The sequence below is a fragment of the Haematobia irritans genome, chromosome 2 (genome assembly GCF_050003625.1).
Source record: "Haematobia irritans isolate KBUSLIRL chromosome 2, ASM5000362v1, whole genome shotgun sequence".
In the NCBI taxonomy this organism is placed as follows: Eukaryota; Metazoa; Arthropoda; class Insecta; order Diptera; family Muscidae; genus Haematobia; species Haematobia irritans.
The window spans coordinates 108,983,035-109,000,720 of record NC_134398.1 but is presented as its reverse complement, the minus strand read 5'-3'; the positions used below and the strand labels follow the sequence as shown (position 1 = coordinate 109,000,720).

Genomic DNA, 17,686 nt, shown 5'->3' with positions numbered 1-17,686 from the left:
TCTTCGTTCAAAAACACTGTTGGAACACATGACATACATCAAAATGTGGGCAATGACCTCCACTTTGATGTCCCATTAGCGGAATTTTGAACGAAGTCCGTTCTTGGCTTCCATGGTAGAATCTATGTTCTGTCCCCAATGGAAAACTTGGAATCAGGGATATCTTCGTCCAAAAATACTGTTGGAACTCATAGCATACATCAAAATGTAGGTATTGACCTCCACTTTGATGTCCCATTAGCGGAATTTTGAACGATGTCCGTTCCTGGCTTCCATGGTTGAATCTATATTCTGCCCCCCACCACCAGTGGAAAACTTGGAATCAGGGATATCCTCGTTCAAAAACACTGTTGGAGCACATGGCGTACATCAAAATGTAGGTAATGACTTCCACTTTGATGTCCCATAACCAGAATTTTGAACGAAGATCCTTCCTAGCTTCCATGATAGAATCTATCTACTAACCCTTAGTGGAAAAAATGTAATCGCTATTGCAGATATTACATCTGGTGAAGAAAAAAATCTTATAGCAACTGTCTCACGTGCCCTGGCCATAGACGATATAACCCATGTCATCAATTTCCAATTGTGATTTCAATTATTTTTGTATTTGATTTTCAACTTATTACAAAAATCATGAATCCAATTACCAAATTGTAGCCGTCGTGAAATTAATTTCAAATATTTTTGGATGAAGATATCTCAGAATCCATTTTTTTCACTACATAGATGAAGGTGGGTAAAAAAACAATATGATTTTAACTTATAAATTCAATTCATTTATTATTATTAAAATATTTTAAAAATTTTTAATTTTGTTAAAATATATATTTGGTTTTAATCTGGAATGAAAAAACTCCAGATGTTTTTATTTGAGTTTTATTTAACCTTAACCTTTTATCAAAAAATTGGAAGACAAAATCTTTAAGTCAACAAACTATTAAAAATGTAATTAATCAATCAATTTTTTAATCAAATTTAAAACAGTCAACTAAATTTTTAATTGAATCAATTAAAAAATTAATTGAAATTTTCTTATGAAATCAATTAATTTTTTAATCAAGTATTTTTTTATGTCCAATTAAAAAAGTATATAAATTAAATTAAAAAAGTAACATATAGAAATTTTGTTTAGTTTTAATTCATAAACTCGAATGGTATGAGATTCTCTTTACATTTGTTTATACAAATCTAAAACTTTCATTTTAAGGTCTGTACTATGTTCGGTTTTCCCGTTGAAATTTTCGTGGTTACTTCATTAAAATAGTTTAATTTGAAGAAGATAATTAAATTTAATTGATGCGCATTTTATTTTTTTATCGAGATTTCGTCAAGCTTTAGCAGAATTATGTTTGTTTTCATTTACAATTTTGATTATTTTAGAAAAAGTAATCGAGAAAATAAAATAATTTTAAACTCGAACATAGTACCCACCTTTAACAGCAAAAATGTTACTACATACATATTTTAATAAAAAATCACCTTTAACGTTACTAATGAATATGTAATAGATTTTTATGGAATCAATAAAAATGTTTGTGCTAATTCATAGGTCGTTTGGAAGATTTTCCATGTTATTTACTACCACTACGACCGCCTAACTAACGCCTACTCTACCACATTGCGTTCGATTAATTTTGTGCTTCTTCAGCACAGCGTTCTTTGGTTTTAGCAAAAGGTTCAGCCATGGTCGGGAGTCAGATGGTATATCCTGACCAGCTTCTTCAGGTATAGGAATTAATTCCGATGCTATGCCCCAATCGGGTCGAGTTCTATAACTAAATATAGCACTGTTACTGTATTCTTCGATATTTCGGAACTGGAAATTGATGACATGGGTTACATCTTCTATGACCAGGTCACATGAGGCGATATCAGTTGCTATAAGATTGTTTACTTCACCAGAGATAATATCTGCAATAGCGAAATACAATTTTTCATTCTTTTCAACAATTTCGATTGTTTGCTCGACCAAATCCAATGATGATACATCACGCACCGGTATGGGATTGTTCAAATAACCGTCGGTAAAATGTCGGACTCCTAGCACTTGTCATTACAGGTTGTTTATCGGGCCGTATATCCAATGATATCTTCCGAATCTGAGGGTCAAAACCCATATCCAAAATACGATGAGCTTCATCTAAAAATGGATAAGTAATAGTGGCTGTGTCAATAACATTCGCTTGTACAATTTAAACGATCAGGAGTGCAGATAATAATTTCCATACTACCTCCAACACATCCAATTTGTTCACGGCGATTGCCTTCTCCATAAATCATATTCCTGAATGAATTCTGTTGTTCCCTTCTTTCTCAATTTGCATGTCAATTCACGTTTTGGCGCCAAAACGCTATGGCTGTGGAATATTTTGATGTACAACATAGCGAACAATAAAAACACTAATATGTTTACCATTTCTGTTTGTGCTGTACCGTGAGATCTTCATTTTTAATAAAATAATAAATAAAATTATTTTATTATTCTAAATTTTGAACGACAACAAACCAATCCACCGGAGTTGCCACAACTTTCGAATTTCATTTTTACCATGTTTTCTTCATGAATGCATTTTTATTGAAAATAATTGAACCTTCACATTAAGAAACATTCTCAATGTGATCTAAAGGTGTCAAAAATGGAAACCGGGATATCTTCGTCCAAAAACACTCTTGGAGCACATGGCGTACATCAAAATGTAGGTAAAGACTTCCACTTTGATGTGCCGTAAGCAGGATTTTGAACGGAGTCCCTTTCTGACTTCTATGGTAGAATCTATGTTCTGCCCCCCAGTGGAAAACTTAGAATCAGGGATATCTTCGTTAAAAAACACTGTTGGAACACATGACATACATCAAAATGTAGGTAATGACCTCCACTTTGATGTCCCATTAGCGGAATTTTGAACGAAGTCCGTTCCTGCCTTCCATGGTAGAATCTATGTTCTGCCCCCCAGTGGAAACTTGGAATCAGGGATATATTCGTTCAAAAACACTGTTGGAACTCATGACATACATCAAAATGTAGGTAATGACCACCACTTTGATGTCCCATTAGCGAAATTTTGAACGAAGTCCGTTCCTGCCTTCCATGATAAAATTTATGTTCTGCCCAACCCTGTGGAAAATTTGGAATCAGAGATATCTTCGTTCAAAAACACTGTTGGAACACATGACATACATCAAAATGTGGGCAATGACCTCCACTTTGATGTCCCATTAGCGGAATTTTGAACGAAGTCCGTTCTTGGCTTCCATGGTAGAATCTATGTTCTGTCCCCAATGGAAAACTTGGAATCAGGGATATCTTCGTCCAAAAACACTGTTGGAACTCATAGCATACATCAAAATGTAGGTATTGACCTCCACTTTGATGTCCCATTAGCGGAATTTTGAACGATGTCCGTTCCTGGCTTCCATGGTAGAATCTATATTCTGCCCCCCACCCCCAGTGGAAAACTTGGAATCAGGGATATCCTCGTTCAAAAACACTGTTGGAGCACATGGCGTACATCAAAATATAGGTAATGACTTCCACTTTGATGTCCCATAACCAGAATTTTGAACGAAGATCCTTCCTAGCTTCCATGATAGAATCTATCTACTAACCCTTAGTGGAAAAAATGTAATCGCTATTGCAGATATTACATCTGATGAAGAAAAAAATCTTATAGCAACTGCCTCACGTGCCCTGGCCATAGACGATATAACCCATGTCATCAATTTCCAATTGTGATTTCAATTATTTTTGTATTTGATTTTCAGCTTATTACAAAAAATCATGAATCCAATTACCAAATTGTAGCCGTCGTGAAATTAATTTCAAATATTTTTGGATGAAGATATCTCAGAATCCATTTTTTTCACTACATAGATGAAGGTGGGTAAAAAAACAATATGATTTTAACTTATAAATTCAATTCATTTATTATTATTAAAATATTTTAAAAATTTTTAATTTTGTTAAAATATATATTTGGTTTTAATCTGGAATGAAAAAACTCCAGATGTTTTTATTTGAGTTTTATTTAACCTTAACCTTTTATCAAAAATTGGAAGACAAAATCTTTAAGTCAACAAACTATTAAAAATGTAATTAATCAATCAATTTTTTAATCAAATTTAAAACAGTCAACTAAATTTTTAATTGAATCAATTAAAAAATTAATTGAAATTTTCTTATGAAATCAATTAATTTTTTAATCAAGTATTTTTTTATGTCCAATTAAAAAAGTATATAAATTAAATTAAAAAAGTAACATATAGAAATTTTGTTTAGTTTTAATTCATAAACTCGAATGGTATGAGATTCTCTTTACATTTGTTTATACAAATCTAAAACTTTCATTTTAAGGTCTGTACTATGTTCGGTTTTCCCGTTGAAATTTTCGTGGTTACTTCATTAAAATAGTTTAATTTGAAGAAGATAATTAAATTTAATTGATGCGCATTTTATTTTTTATCGAGATTTCGTCAAGCTTTAGCAGAATTATGTTTGTTTTCATTTACAATTTTGATTATTTTAGAAAAAGTAATCGAGAAAATAAAATGATTTTCAACTCGAACATAGTACCCACCTTTAACAGCAAAAATGTTACTACATACATATTTTAATAAAAAATCACCTTTAACGTTACTAATGAATATGTAATAGATTTTTATGGAATCAATAAAAATGTTTGTGCTAATTCATAGGTCGTTTGGAAGATTTTCCATGTTATTTACTACCACTACGACCGCCATAACTAACGCCTACTCTACCACATTGCGTTCGATTAAATTTATGTGCTTCTTCAGCACAGCGTTCTTTGGTTTTAGCAAAAGGTTCAGCCATGGTCGGGAGTCAGATGGTATATCCTGACCAGCTTCTTCAGGTATAGGAATTAATTCCGATGCTATGCCCCAATCGGATCGAGTTCTATAACTAAATATAGCACAGTTACTGTATTCTTCGATATTTCGGAACTGGAAATTGATGACATGGGTTACATCTTCTATGACCAGGTCACATGAGGCGATATCAGTTGCTATAAGATTGTTTACTTCACCAGAGATAATATCTGCAATAGCGAAATAGAATTTTTCATTCTTTTCAACAATTTCGATTGTTTGCTCGACCAAATCCAATGATACATCACGCACCGGTATGGGATTGTTCAAATAACCGTCGGTAAAATGTCGGACTCCTAGCACTTGTCATTACGGGTTGTTTATCGGGCCGTATATCCAATGATATCTTCCGAATCTGAGGGTCAAAACCCATATCCAAAATACGATGAGCTTCATCTAAAAATGGATAAGTAATAGTGGCTGTGTCAATAACATTCGCTTATACAATTTAAACGATCAGGAGTGCAGATAATAATTTCCATACTACCTCCAACACATCCAATTTGTTCACGGCGATTGCCTTCTCCATAAATCATATTCCTGAATGAATTCTGTTGTTCCCTCCTTTCTCAATTTGCATGTCAATTCACGTATTGGCGCCAAAACGCTATGGCTGTGGAATATTTTGATGTACAACATAGCGAACAATAAAAACACTAATATGTTTACCATTTCTGTTTGTGCTGTACCGTGAGATCTTCATTTTTAATAAAATAATAAATAAAATTATTTTATTATTCTAAATTATGAACGACAACAAACCAATCCACCGGAGTTGCCACAACTTTCGAATTTCATTGTTACCAAGTTTTCTTCATGAATGCATTTTTATTGAAAATAATTGAACCTTCACATTAAGAAACATTCTCAATGTGATCTAAAGGTGTCAAAAATGGAAACCGGGATATCTTCGTCCAAAAACACTCTTGGAGCACATGGCGTACATCAAAATGTAGGTAATGACTTCCACTTTGATGTGCCGTAAGCAGAATTTTGAACGGAGTCCGTTTCTGACTTCTATGGTAGAATCTATGTTCTGCCCCCCAGTGGAAAACTTGGAATCAGGGATATCTTCGTTCAAAAACACTGTTGGAATGACCTCCACTTTGATGTCCCATTAGCGAAATTTTGAACGAAGTCTGTTCCTGCCTTCCATGATAAAATTTATGTTCTGCCCAACCCAGTGGAAAACTTGGAATCAGAGATATCTTCGTTCAAAAACACTGTTGGAACACATGACATACATCAAAATGTGGGTAATGACCTCCACTTTGATATCCCATTAGCGGAATTGTGAACGAAGACCGTTCCTGGCTTCCATGGTAGTATCTATGTTCTGCCCCCCCAGTGGAAAACTTGGAATCAGGGATATCTTCGTTCAAAAACACTGTTGGAACTCATGACATACATCAAAATGTAGGTAATGACCTCCACTTTGATGTACCATTAGCGGAATTTTGAACGAAGTCCGTTCCTGCCTTCCATGGTAGAATCTATGTTCTGCCCCCCAGTGGAAAACTTGGAATCAGGGATATATTCGTTCAAAAACACTGTTGGAACTCATGACATACATCAAAATGTAGGTAATGACCACCACTTTGATGTCCCATTAGCGAAATTTTGAACGAAGTCCGTTCCTGCCTTCCATGATAAAATTTATGTTCTGCCCAACCCTGTGGAAAATTTGGAATCAGATATATCTTCGTTCAAAAACACTGTTGGAACTCATGACATACATCAAAATGTAGGTATTGACCTCCACTTTGATGTACCATTAGCGAAATTTTGAACGAAGTCCGTTCCTGCCTTCCATGGTAGAATCTATGTTCTGCCCAACCCAGTGGAAAACTTGGAATCAGGGATATCTTCGTTCAAAAACACTGTTGGAACTCATGACATACATCAAAATGTAGGTAATGACCTCCACTTTGATGTACCATTAGCGAAATTTTGAACGAAGTCCGTTCCTGCCTTCCATGGTAGAATCTATGTTCTGCCCAACCCAGTGGAAAACTTGGAATCAGGGATATCTTCGTTCAAAAACACTGTTGGAACACATGACATACATCAAAATGTAGGTAATGACCTCCACTTTGATGTCCCAATAGCGGAATTTTGAACGAAGTCCGTTCTTGGCTTCCATGGTAGAATCTATGTTCTGTCCCCAATGGAAAACTTGGAATCAGGGATATCTTCGTCCAAAAACACTGTTGGAACTCATGGCATACATCAAAATGTGGGTAATGACCTCCACTTTGATGTCCCATTAGCGGAATTTTGAACGAAGTCCGTTCTTGGCTTCCATGGTAGAATCTATATTCTGCCCCCCAGTGGAAAACTTGGAATCAGGGATATCCTCGTTCAAAAACACTGTTGGAGCACATGGCGTACATCAAAATGTAGGTAATGACTTCCACTTTGATGTCCCATAACCAGAATTTTGAACGAAGATCCTTCCTAGCTTCTATGATAGAATCTATCTACTAACCCTTAGTGGAAAAAATGTAATCGCTATTGCAGATATTACATCTGATGAAGAAAAAAATCTTATAGCAACTGCCTCACGTGCCCTGGCCATAGACGATATAACCCATGTCATCAATTTCCAATTGTGATTTCAATTATTTTTGTATTTGATTTTCAACTTATTACAAAAATCATGAATCCAATTACCAAATTGTAGCCGTCGTGAAATTAATTTCAAATATTTTTGGATGAAGATATCTCAGAATCCATTTTTTTCACTACATAGATGAAGGTGGGTAAAAAACAACAATATGATTTTAACTTATAAATTCAATTCATTTATTATTATTAAAATATTTTAAATATTTTTAATTTTATTAAAATATATATTTGGTTTTAATCTGGAATGAAAAAACTCCAGATGTTTTTATTTGAGTTTTATTTAACCTTAACCTTTTGTCAAAAAATTGGAAGACAAAATCTTTAAGTCAACAAACTATTAAAAATGTAATTAATCAATCAATTTTTTAATCAAATTTAAAACACAGTCAATTAAATTTTTAATTGAATCAATTAAAAAATTAATTGAAATTTTCTTATGAAATCAATTAATTTTTTAATCAAGTATTTTTTTTTATGTCCAATTAAAAAAGTATATAAATTAAATTAAAAAAGTAACATAAAGAAATTTTGTTTAGTTTTAATTCATAAACTCGAATGGAAGGAGATTCTCTTTACATTTGTTTATACAAATCTAAAACTTTCATTTTAAGGTCTGTACTATGTTCGGTTTTCCCGTTGAAATTTTCGTGGTTACTTCATTAAAATAGTTTAATTTGAAGAAGATAATTAAATTTAATTGATGCGCATTTTATTTTTTATCGAGATTTCGTCAAGCTTTAGCAGAATTATGTTTGTTTTCATTTACAATTTTGATTATTTTAGAAAAAGTAATCGAGAAAATAAAATGATTTTCAACTCGAACATAGTACCCACCTTTAACAGCAAAAATGTTACTACATACATATTTTAATAAAAAATCACCTTTAACGTTACTAATGAATATGTAATAGATTTTTATGGAATCAATAAAAATGTTTGTGCTAATTCATAGGTCGTTTGGAAGATTTTCCATGTTATTTACTACCACTACGACCGCCATAACTAACGCCTACTCTACCACATTGCGTTCGATTAAATTTATGTGCTTCTTCAGCACAGCGTTCTTTGGTTTTAGCAAAAGGTTCAGCCATGGTCGGGAGTCAGATGGTATATCCTGACCAGCTTCTTCAGGTATAGGAATTAATTCCGATGCTATGCCCCAATCGGATCGAGTTCTATAACTAAATATAGCACTGTTACTGTATTCTTCGATATTTCGGAACTGGAAATTGATGACATGGGTTACATCTTCTATGACCAGGTCACATGAGGCGATATCAGTTGCTATAAGATTGTTTACTTCATCAGAGATAATATCTGCAATAGCGAAATAGAATTTTTCATTCTTTTCAACAATTTCGATTGTTTGCTCGACCAAATCCAATGATACATCACGCACCGGTATGGGATTGTTCAAATAACCGTCGGTAAAATGTCGGACTCCTAGCACTTGTCATTACGGGTTATTTATCGGGCCGTATATCCAATGATATCTTCCGAATCTGAGGGTCAAAACCCATATCCAAAATACGATGAGCTTCATCTAAAAATGGATAAGTAATAGTGGCTGTGTCAATAACATTCGCTTGTACAATTTAAACGATCAGGAGTGCAGATAATAATTTCCATACTACCTCCAACACATCCAATTTGTTCACGGCGATTGCCTTCTCCATAAATCATATTCCTGAATGAATTCTGTTGTTCCCTTCTTTCTCAATTTGCATGTCAATTCACGTATTGGCGCCAAAACGCTATGGCTGTGGAATATTTTGATGTACAACATAGCGAACAACACTAATATGTTTACCATTTCTGTTTGTGCTGTACCGTGAGATCTTCATTTTTAATAAAATAATAAATAAAATTATTTTATTATTCTAAATTATGAACGACAACAAACCAATCCACCGGAGTTGCCACAACTTTCGAATTTCATTGTTACCAAGTTTTCTTCATGAATGCATTTTTATTGAAAATAATTGAACCTTCACATTAAGAAACATTCTCAATGTGATCTAAAGGTGTCAAAAATGGAAACCGGGATATCTTCGTCCAAAAACACTCTTGGAGCACATGGCGTACATCAAAATGTAGGTAATGACTTCCACTTTCATGTACCATTAGCGGAATTTTGAACGTAGTCCGTTCCTGCCTTCCATGGTAGAATCTATGTTCTGCCCCCCAGTGGAAAACTTGGAATCAGGGATATCTTCGTTCAAAAACACTGTTGGAACTCATGACATACATCAAAATGTAGGTAATGACCTCCACTTTGATGTCCCATTAGCGAAATTTTGAACGAAGTCCGTTCCTGCCTTCCATGATCAAATTTATGTTCTGCCCAACCCAGTGGAAAACTTGGAATCAGGGATATCTTCGTTAAAAAACACTGTTGGAACACATGACATACATCAAAATGTAGGTAATGACCTCTACTTTCATGTACCATTAGCGGAATTTTGAACGAAGGCCGTTCCTGCCTTCCATGATAAAATTTATGTTCTGCCCCCAGTGGAAAACTTGGAATCAGGGATATCTTCGTTCAAAAACACTGTTGGAACTCATGACATACATCAAAATGTAGGTAATGACCTCCACTTTGATGTACCATTAGCGAAATTTTGAACGAAGTCCGTTCCTGGCTTCCATGGTAAAATTTATGTTCTACCCGGGCAGCGGAGAACTTGGAATCAGAGATATCTTCGTTCAAAAACACTGTTGGAACACATGACATACATCAAAATGTGGGTAATGACCTCCACTTTGATGTCCCATTAGCGGAATTTTGAACGATGTTCGTTCCTGGCTTCCATGGTAGAATCTATATTCTGCCCCCACCCCCAGTGGAAAACTTGGAATCAGGGATAGCCTCGTTCAAAAACACTGTTGGAACTCATGGCATACATCAAAATGTAGGTATTGACCTCCACTTTGATGTCCCATTAGCGGAATTTTGAACGATGTTCGTTCCTGGCTTCCATGGTAGAATCTATATTCTGCCCCCACCCCCAGTGGAAAACTTGGAATCAGAGATAGCCTCGTTCAAAAACACTGTTGGAGCACATGGCGTACATCAAAATGTAGGTAATGACTTCCACTTTGATGTCCCATAACCATAATTTTGAACGAAGATCCTTCCTAGCTTCCATGATAGAATCTATCTACTAACCCTTAGTGGAAAAAATGTAATCGCTATTGCAGATATTACATCTGGTGAAGAAAAAAATCTTATAGCAACTGTCTCACGTGCCCTGGCCATAGACGATATAACCCATGTCATCAATTTCCAATTGTGATTTCAATTATTTTTGTATTTGATTTTCAGCTTATTACAAAAAATCATGAATCCAATTACCAAATTGTAGCCGTCGTGAAATTAATTTCAAATATTTTTGGATGAAGATATCTCAGAATCCATTTTTTTCACTACATAGATGAAGGTGGGTAAAAAAACAATATGATTTTAACTTATAAATTCAATTCATTTATTATTATTAAAATATTTTAAAAATTTTTAATTTTGTTAAAATATATATTTGGTTTTAATCTGGAATGAAAAAACTCCAGATGTTTTTATTTGAGTTTTATTTAACCTTAACCTTTTGTCAAAAAATTGGAAGACAAAATCTTTAAGTCAACAAACTATTAAAAATGTAATTAATCAATCAATTTTTTAATCAAATTTAAAACACAGTCAATTAAATTTTTAATTGAATCAATTAAAAAAATTAATTGAAATTTTCTTATGAAATCAATTAATTATATAATCAAGTATTTTTTATGTCCAATTTAAAAAAGTATATAAATTAAATTAAAAAAGTAACATAAAGAAATTTTGTTTAGTTTTAATTCATAAACTCGAATGGAAGGAGATTCTCTTTACATTTGTTTATACAAATCTAAAACTTTCATTTTAAGGTCTGTACTATGTTCGGTTTTCCCGTTGAAATTTTCGTGGTTACTTCATTAAAATAGTTTAATTTGAAGAAGATAATTAAATTTAATTGATGCGCATTTTATTTTTTATCGAGATTTCGTCAAGCTTTAGCAGAATTATGTTTGTTTTCATTTACAATTTTGATTATTTTAGAAAAAGTAATCGAGAAAATAAAATGATTTCCAACTCGAACATAGTACCCACCTTTAACAGCAAAAATATTACTACATACATATTTTAATAAAAAATCACCTTTAACGTTACTAATGAATATGTAATAGATTTTTATGGAATCAATAAAAATGTTTGTGCTAATTCATAGGTCGTTTGGAAGATTTTCCATGTTAGTTACTACCACTACGACCGCCATAACTAACGCCTACTCTACCACATTGCGTTCGATTATGTGCTTCTTCAGCACAGCGTTCTTTGGTTTTAGCAAAAGTTTCAGCCATGGTCGGGAGTCAGATGGTATATCCTGACCAGCTTCTTCATGTATAGGAATTAATTCCGATGCTATGCCCCAATCGGATCGAGTTCTATAACTAAATATAGCACTGTTACTGTATTCTTCGATATTTCGGAACTGGAAATTGATGACATGGGTTATATCTTCTATGACCAGGTCACATGAGGCGATATCAGTTGCTATAAGATTGTTTGCTTCACCAGAGATAATATCTGCAATAGCGAAATAGAATTTTTCATTCTTTTCAACAATTTCGATTGTTTGCTCGACCAAATCCAATGATACATCACGCAACGGTATGGGATTGTTCAAATAACCGTCGGTAAAATGTCGGACTCCTAGCACTTGTCATTACAGGTTGTTTATCGGGCCGTATATCCAATGATATCTTCCGAATCTGAGGGTCAAAACCCATATCCAAAATACGATGAGCTTCATCTAAAAATGGATAAGTAATAGTGGCTGTGTCAATAACATTCGCTTGTACAATTTAAACGATCAGGAGTGCAGATAATAATTTCCATACTACCTCCAACACATCCAATTTGTTCACGGCGATTGCCTTCTCCATAAATCATATTCCTGAATGAATTCTGTTGTTCCCTTCTTTCTCAATTTGCATGTCAATTCACGTTTTGGCGCCAAAACGCTATGGCTGTGGAATATTTTGATGTACAACATAGCGAACAATAAAAACACTAATATGTTTACCATTTCTGTTTGTGCTGTACCGTGAGATCTTCATTTTTAATAAAATAATAAATAAAATTATTTTATTATTCTAAATTTTGAACGACAACAAACCAATCCACCGGAGTTGCCACAACTTTCGAATTTCATTGTTACCAAGTTTTCTTCATGAATGCATTTTTATTGAAAATAATTGAACCTTCACATTAAGAAACATTCTCAATGTGATCTAAAGGTGTCAAAAATGGAAACCGGGATATCTTCGTCCAAAAACACTCTTGGAGCACATGGCGTACATCAAAATGTAGGTACAGACTTCCACTTTGATGTGCCGTAAGCAGAATTTTGAACGGAGTCCGTTTCTGACTTCTATGGTAGAATTTATGTTCTGCCCCCCAGTGGAAAACTTAGAATCAGGGATATCTTCGTTAAAAAACACTGTTGGAACACATGACATACATCAAAATGTAGGTAATGACCTCCACTTTGATGTACCATTAGCGGAATTTTGAACGAAGTCCGTTCCTGCCTTCCATGGTAGAATCTATGTTCTGCCCCCCAGTGGAAAACTTGGAATCAGGGATATATTCGTTCAAAAACACTGTTGGAACTCATGACATACATCAAAATGTAGGTAATGACCACCACTTTGATGTCCCATTAGCGAAATTTTGAACGAAGTCCGTTCCTGCCTTCCATGATAAAATTTATGTTCTGCCCAACCCTGTGGAAAATTTGGAATCAGATATATCTTCGTTCAAAAACACTGTTGGAACTCATGACATACATCAACATGTAGGTAATGACCTCCACTTTGATGTACCATTAGCGAAATTTTGAACGAAGTCCGTTCCTGCCTTCCATGGTAGAATCTATGTTCTGCCCAACCCAGTGGAAAACTTGGAATCAGGGATATCTTCGTTCAAAAACACTGTTGGAACTCATGACATACATCAAAATGTAGGTAATGACCTCCACTTTGATGTACCATTAGCGAAATTTTGAACGAAGTCCGTTCCTGCCTTCCATGGTAGAATCTATGTTCTGCCCAACACAGTGGAAAACTTGGAATCAGGGATATCTTCGTTCAAAAACACTGTTGGAACTCATGACATACATCAAAATGTAGGTAATGACCTCCACTTTGATGTCCCAATAGCGGAATTTTGAACGAAGTCCGTTCTTGGCTTCCATGGTAGAATCTATGTTCTGTCACCAATGGAAAACTTGGAATCAGGGATATCTTCGTCCAAAAACACTGTTGGAACTCATGGCATACATCAAAATGTGGGTAATGACCTCCACTTTGATGTCCCATTAGCGGAATTTTGAACGAAGTCCGTTCTTGGCTTCCATGGTAGAATCTATATTCTGCCCCCCAGTGGAAAACTTGGAATCAGGGATATCCTCGTTCAAAAACACTGTTGGAGCACATGGCGTACATCAAACTGTAGGTAATGACTTCCACTTTGATGTCCCATAACCAGAATTTTGAACGAAGATCCTTCCTAGCTTCTATGATAGAATCTATCTACTAACCCTTAGTGGAAAAAATGTAATCGCTGTTGCAGATATTACATCTGATGAAGAAAAAAATCTTATAGCAACTGCCTCACGTGCCCTGGCCATAGACGATATAACCCATGTCATCAATTTCCAATTGTGATTTCAATTATTTTTGTATTTGATTTTCAACTTATTACAAAAATCATGAATCCAATTACCAAATTGTAGCCGTCGTGAAATTAATTTCAAATATTTTTGGATGAAGATATCTCAGAATCCATTTTTTTCACTACATAGATGAAGGTGGGTAAAAAACAACAATATGATTTTAACTTATAAATTCAATTCATTTATTATTATTAAAATATTTTAAATATTTTTAATTTTATTAAAATATATATTTGGTTTTAATCTGGAATGAAAAAACTCCAGATGTTTTTATTTGAGTTTTATTTAACCTTAACCTTTTGTCAAAAAATTGGAAGACAAAATCTTTAAGTCAACAAACTATTAAAAATGTAATTAATCAATCAATTTTTTAATCAAATTTAAAACACAGTCAATTAAATTTTTAATTGAATCAATTAAAAAATTAATTGAAATTTTCTTATGAAATCAATTAATTTTTTAATCAAGTATTTTTTTTTATGTCCAATTAAAAAAGTATATAAATTAAATTAAAAAAGTAACATAAAGAAATTTTGTTTAGTTTTAATTCATAAACTCGAATGGAAGGAGATTCTCTTTACATTTGTTTATACAAATCTAAAACTTTCATTTTAAGGTCTGTACTATGTTCGGTTTTCCCGTTTCCCGTCGTGGTTACTTCATTAAAATAGTTTAATTTGAAGAAGATAATTAAATTTAATTGATGCGCATTTTATTTTTTATCGAGATTTCGTCAAGCTTTAGCAGAATTATGTTTGTTTTCATTTACAATTTTGATTATTTTAGAAAAAGTAATCGAGAAAATAAAATGATTTTCAACTCGAACATAGTACCCACCTTTAACAGCAAAAATGTTACTACATACATATTTTAATAAAAAATCACCTTTAACGTTACTAATGAATATGTAATAGATTTTTATGGAATCAATAAAAATGTTTGTGCTAATTCATAGGTCGTTTGGAAGATTTTCCATGTTATTTACTACCACTACGACCGCCATAACTAACGCCTACTCTACCACATTGCGTTCGATTAAATTTATGTGCTTCTTCAGCACAGCGTTCTTTGGTTTTAGCAAAAGGTTCAGCCATGGTCGGGAGTCAGATGGTATATCCTGACCAGCTTCTTCAGGTATAGGAATTAATTCCGATGCTATGCCCCAATCGGATCGAGTTCTATAACTAAATATAGCACAGTTACTGTATTCTTCGATATTTCGGAACTGGAAATTGATGACATGGGTTACATCTTCTATGACCAGGTCACATGAGGCGATATCAGTTGCTATAAGATTGTTTACTTCACCAGAGATAATATCTGCAATAGCGAAATAGAATTTTTCATTCTTTTCAACAATTTCGATTGTTTGCTCGACCAAATCCAATGATACATCACGCACCGGTATGGGATTGTTCAAATAACCGTCGGTAAAATGTCGGACTCCTAGCACTTGTCATTACGGGTTGTTTATCGGGCCGTATATCCAATGATATCTTCCGAATCTGAGGGTCAAAACCCATATCCAAAATACGATGAGCTTCATCTAAAAATGGATAAGTAATAGTGGCTGTGTCAATAACATTCGCTTATACAATTTAAACGATCAGGAGTGCAGATAATAATTTCCATACTACCTCCAACACATCCAATTTGTTCACGGCGATTGCCTTCTCCATAAATCATATTCCTGAATGAATTCTGTTGTTCCCTCCTTTCTCAATTTGCATGCCAATTCACGTATTGGCGCCAAAACGCTATGGCTGTGGAATATTTTGATGTACAACATAGCGAACAATAAAAACACTAATATGTTTACCATTTCTGTTTGTGCTGTACCGTGAGATCTTCATTTTTAATAAAATAATAAATAAAATTATTTTATTATTCTAAATTATGAACGACAACAAACCAATCCACCGGAGTTGCCACAACTTTCGAATTTCATTGTTACCAAGTTTTCTTCATGAATGCATTTTTATTGAAAATAATTGAACCTTCACATTAAGAAACATTCTCAATGTGATCTAAAGGTGTCAAAAATGGAAACCGGGATATCTTCGTCCAAAAACACTCTTGGAGCACATGGCGTACATCAAAATGTAGGTAATGACTTCCACTTTGATGTGCCGTAAGCAGAATTTTGAACGGAGTCCGTTTCTGACTTCTATGGTAGAATCTATGTTCTGCCCCCCAGTGGAAAACTTGGAATCAGGGATATCTTCGTTCAAAAACACTGTTGGAACTCATGACATACATCAAAATGTAGGTAATGACCTCCACTTTGATGTCCCATTAGCGAAATTTTGAACGAAGTCTGTTCCTGCCTTCCATGATAAAATTTATGTTCTGCCCAACCCAGTGGAAAACTTGGAATCAGAGATATCTTCGTTCAAAAACACTGTTGGAACACATGACATACATCAAAATGTGGGTAATGACCTCCACTTTGATATCCCATTAGCGGAATTGTGAACGAAGACCGTTCCTGGCTTCCATGGTAGTATCTATGTTCTGCCCCCCCAGTGGAAAACTTGGAATCAGGGATATCTTCGTTCAAAAACACTGTTGGAACTCATGACATACATCAAAATGTAGGTAATGACCTCCACTTTCATGTACCATTAGCGGAATTTTGAACGAAGTCCGTTCCTGCCTTCCATGGTAGAATCTATGTTCTGCCCCCCAGTGGAAAACTTGGAATCAGGGATATCTTCGTTCAAAAACACTGTTGGAACTCATGACATACATCAAAATGTAGGTAATGACCTCCACTTTGATGTCCCATTAGCGAAATTTTGAACGAAGTCCGTTCCTGCCTTCCATGATAAAATTTATGTTCTGCCCAACCCAGTGGAAAACTTGGAATCAGGGATATCTTCGTTAAAAAACACTGTTGGAACACATGACATACATCAAAATGTAGGTAATGACCTCTACTTTCATGTACCATTAGCGGAATTTTGAACGAAGGCCGTTCCTGCCTTCCATGATAAAATTTATGTTCTGCCCCCAGTGGAAAACTTGGAATCAGGGATATCTTCGTTCAAAAACACTGTTGGAACTCATGACATACATCAAAATGTAGGTAAGGACCTCCACTTGACCTCCAGTGGAAAACTTGGAATCAGGGATAGCCTCGTTCAAAAACACTGTTGGAGCACATGGCGTACATCAAAATGTAGGTAATGACTTCCACTTTGATGTCCCATAACCATAATTTTGAACGAAGATCCTTCCTAGCTTCCATGATAGAATCTATCTACTAACCCTTAGTGGAAAATATGTAATCGCTATTGCAGATATTACATCTGGTGAAGAAAAAAATCTTAAAGCAACTGTCTCACGTGCCCTGGCCATAGACGATATAACCCATGTCATCAATTTCCAATTGT

General features: G+C 34.3%; 1 protein-coding gene across 1 annotated transcript; it reads right to left on the bottom strand.

The window, feature by feature from the left end:
• Positions 1-15,177: 15,177 nt before the first annotated feature.
• Positions 15,178-16,227, bottom strand: LOC142223719 (uncharacterized). The gene is made up of 2 exons (XM_075293569.1): positions 15,929-16,227; positions 15,178-15,837 (listed from the first exon to the last, which is right to left on the bottom strand). Exons 1-2 carry the CDS (start codon positions 15,975-15,977, stop codon positions 15,686-15,688), a joined length of 201 nt encoding a protein of 66 aa, XP_075149684.1. The 5' UTR covers positions 15,978-16,227; the 3' UTR covers positions 15,178-15,685.
• Positions 16,228-17,686: the final 1,459 nt, after the last annotated feature.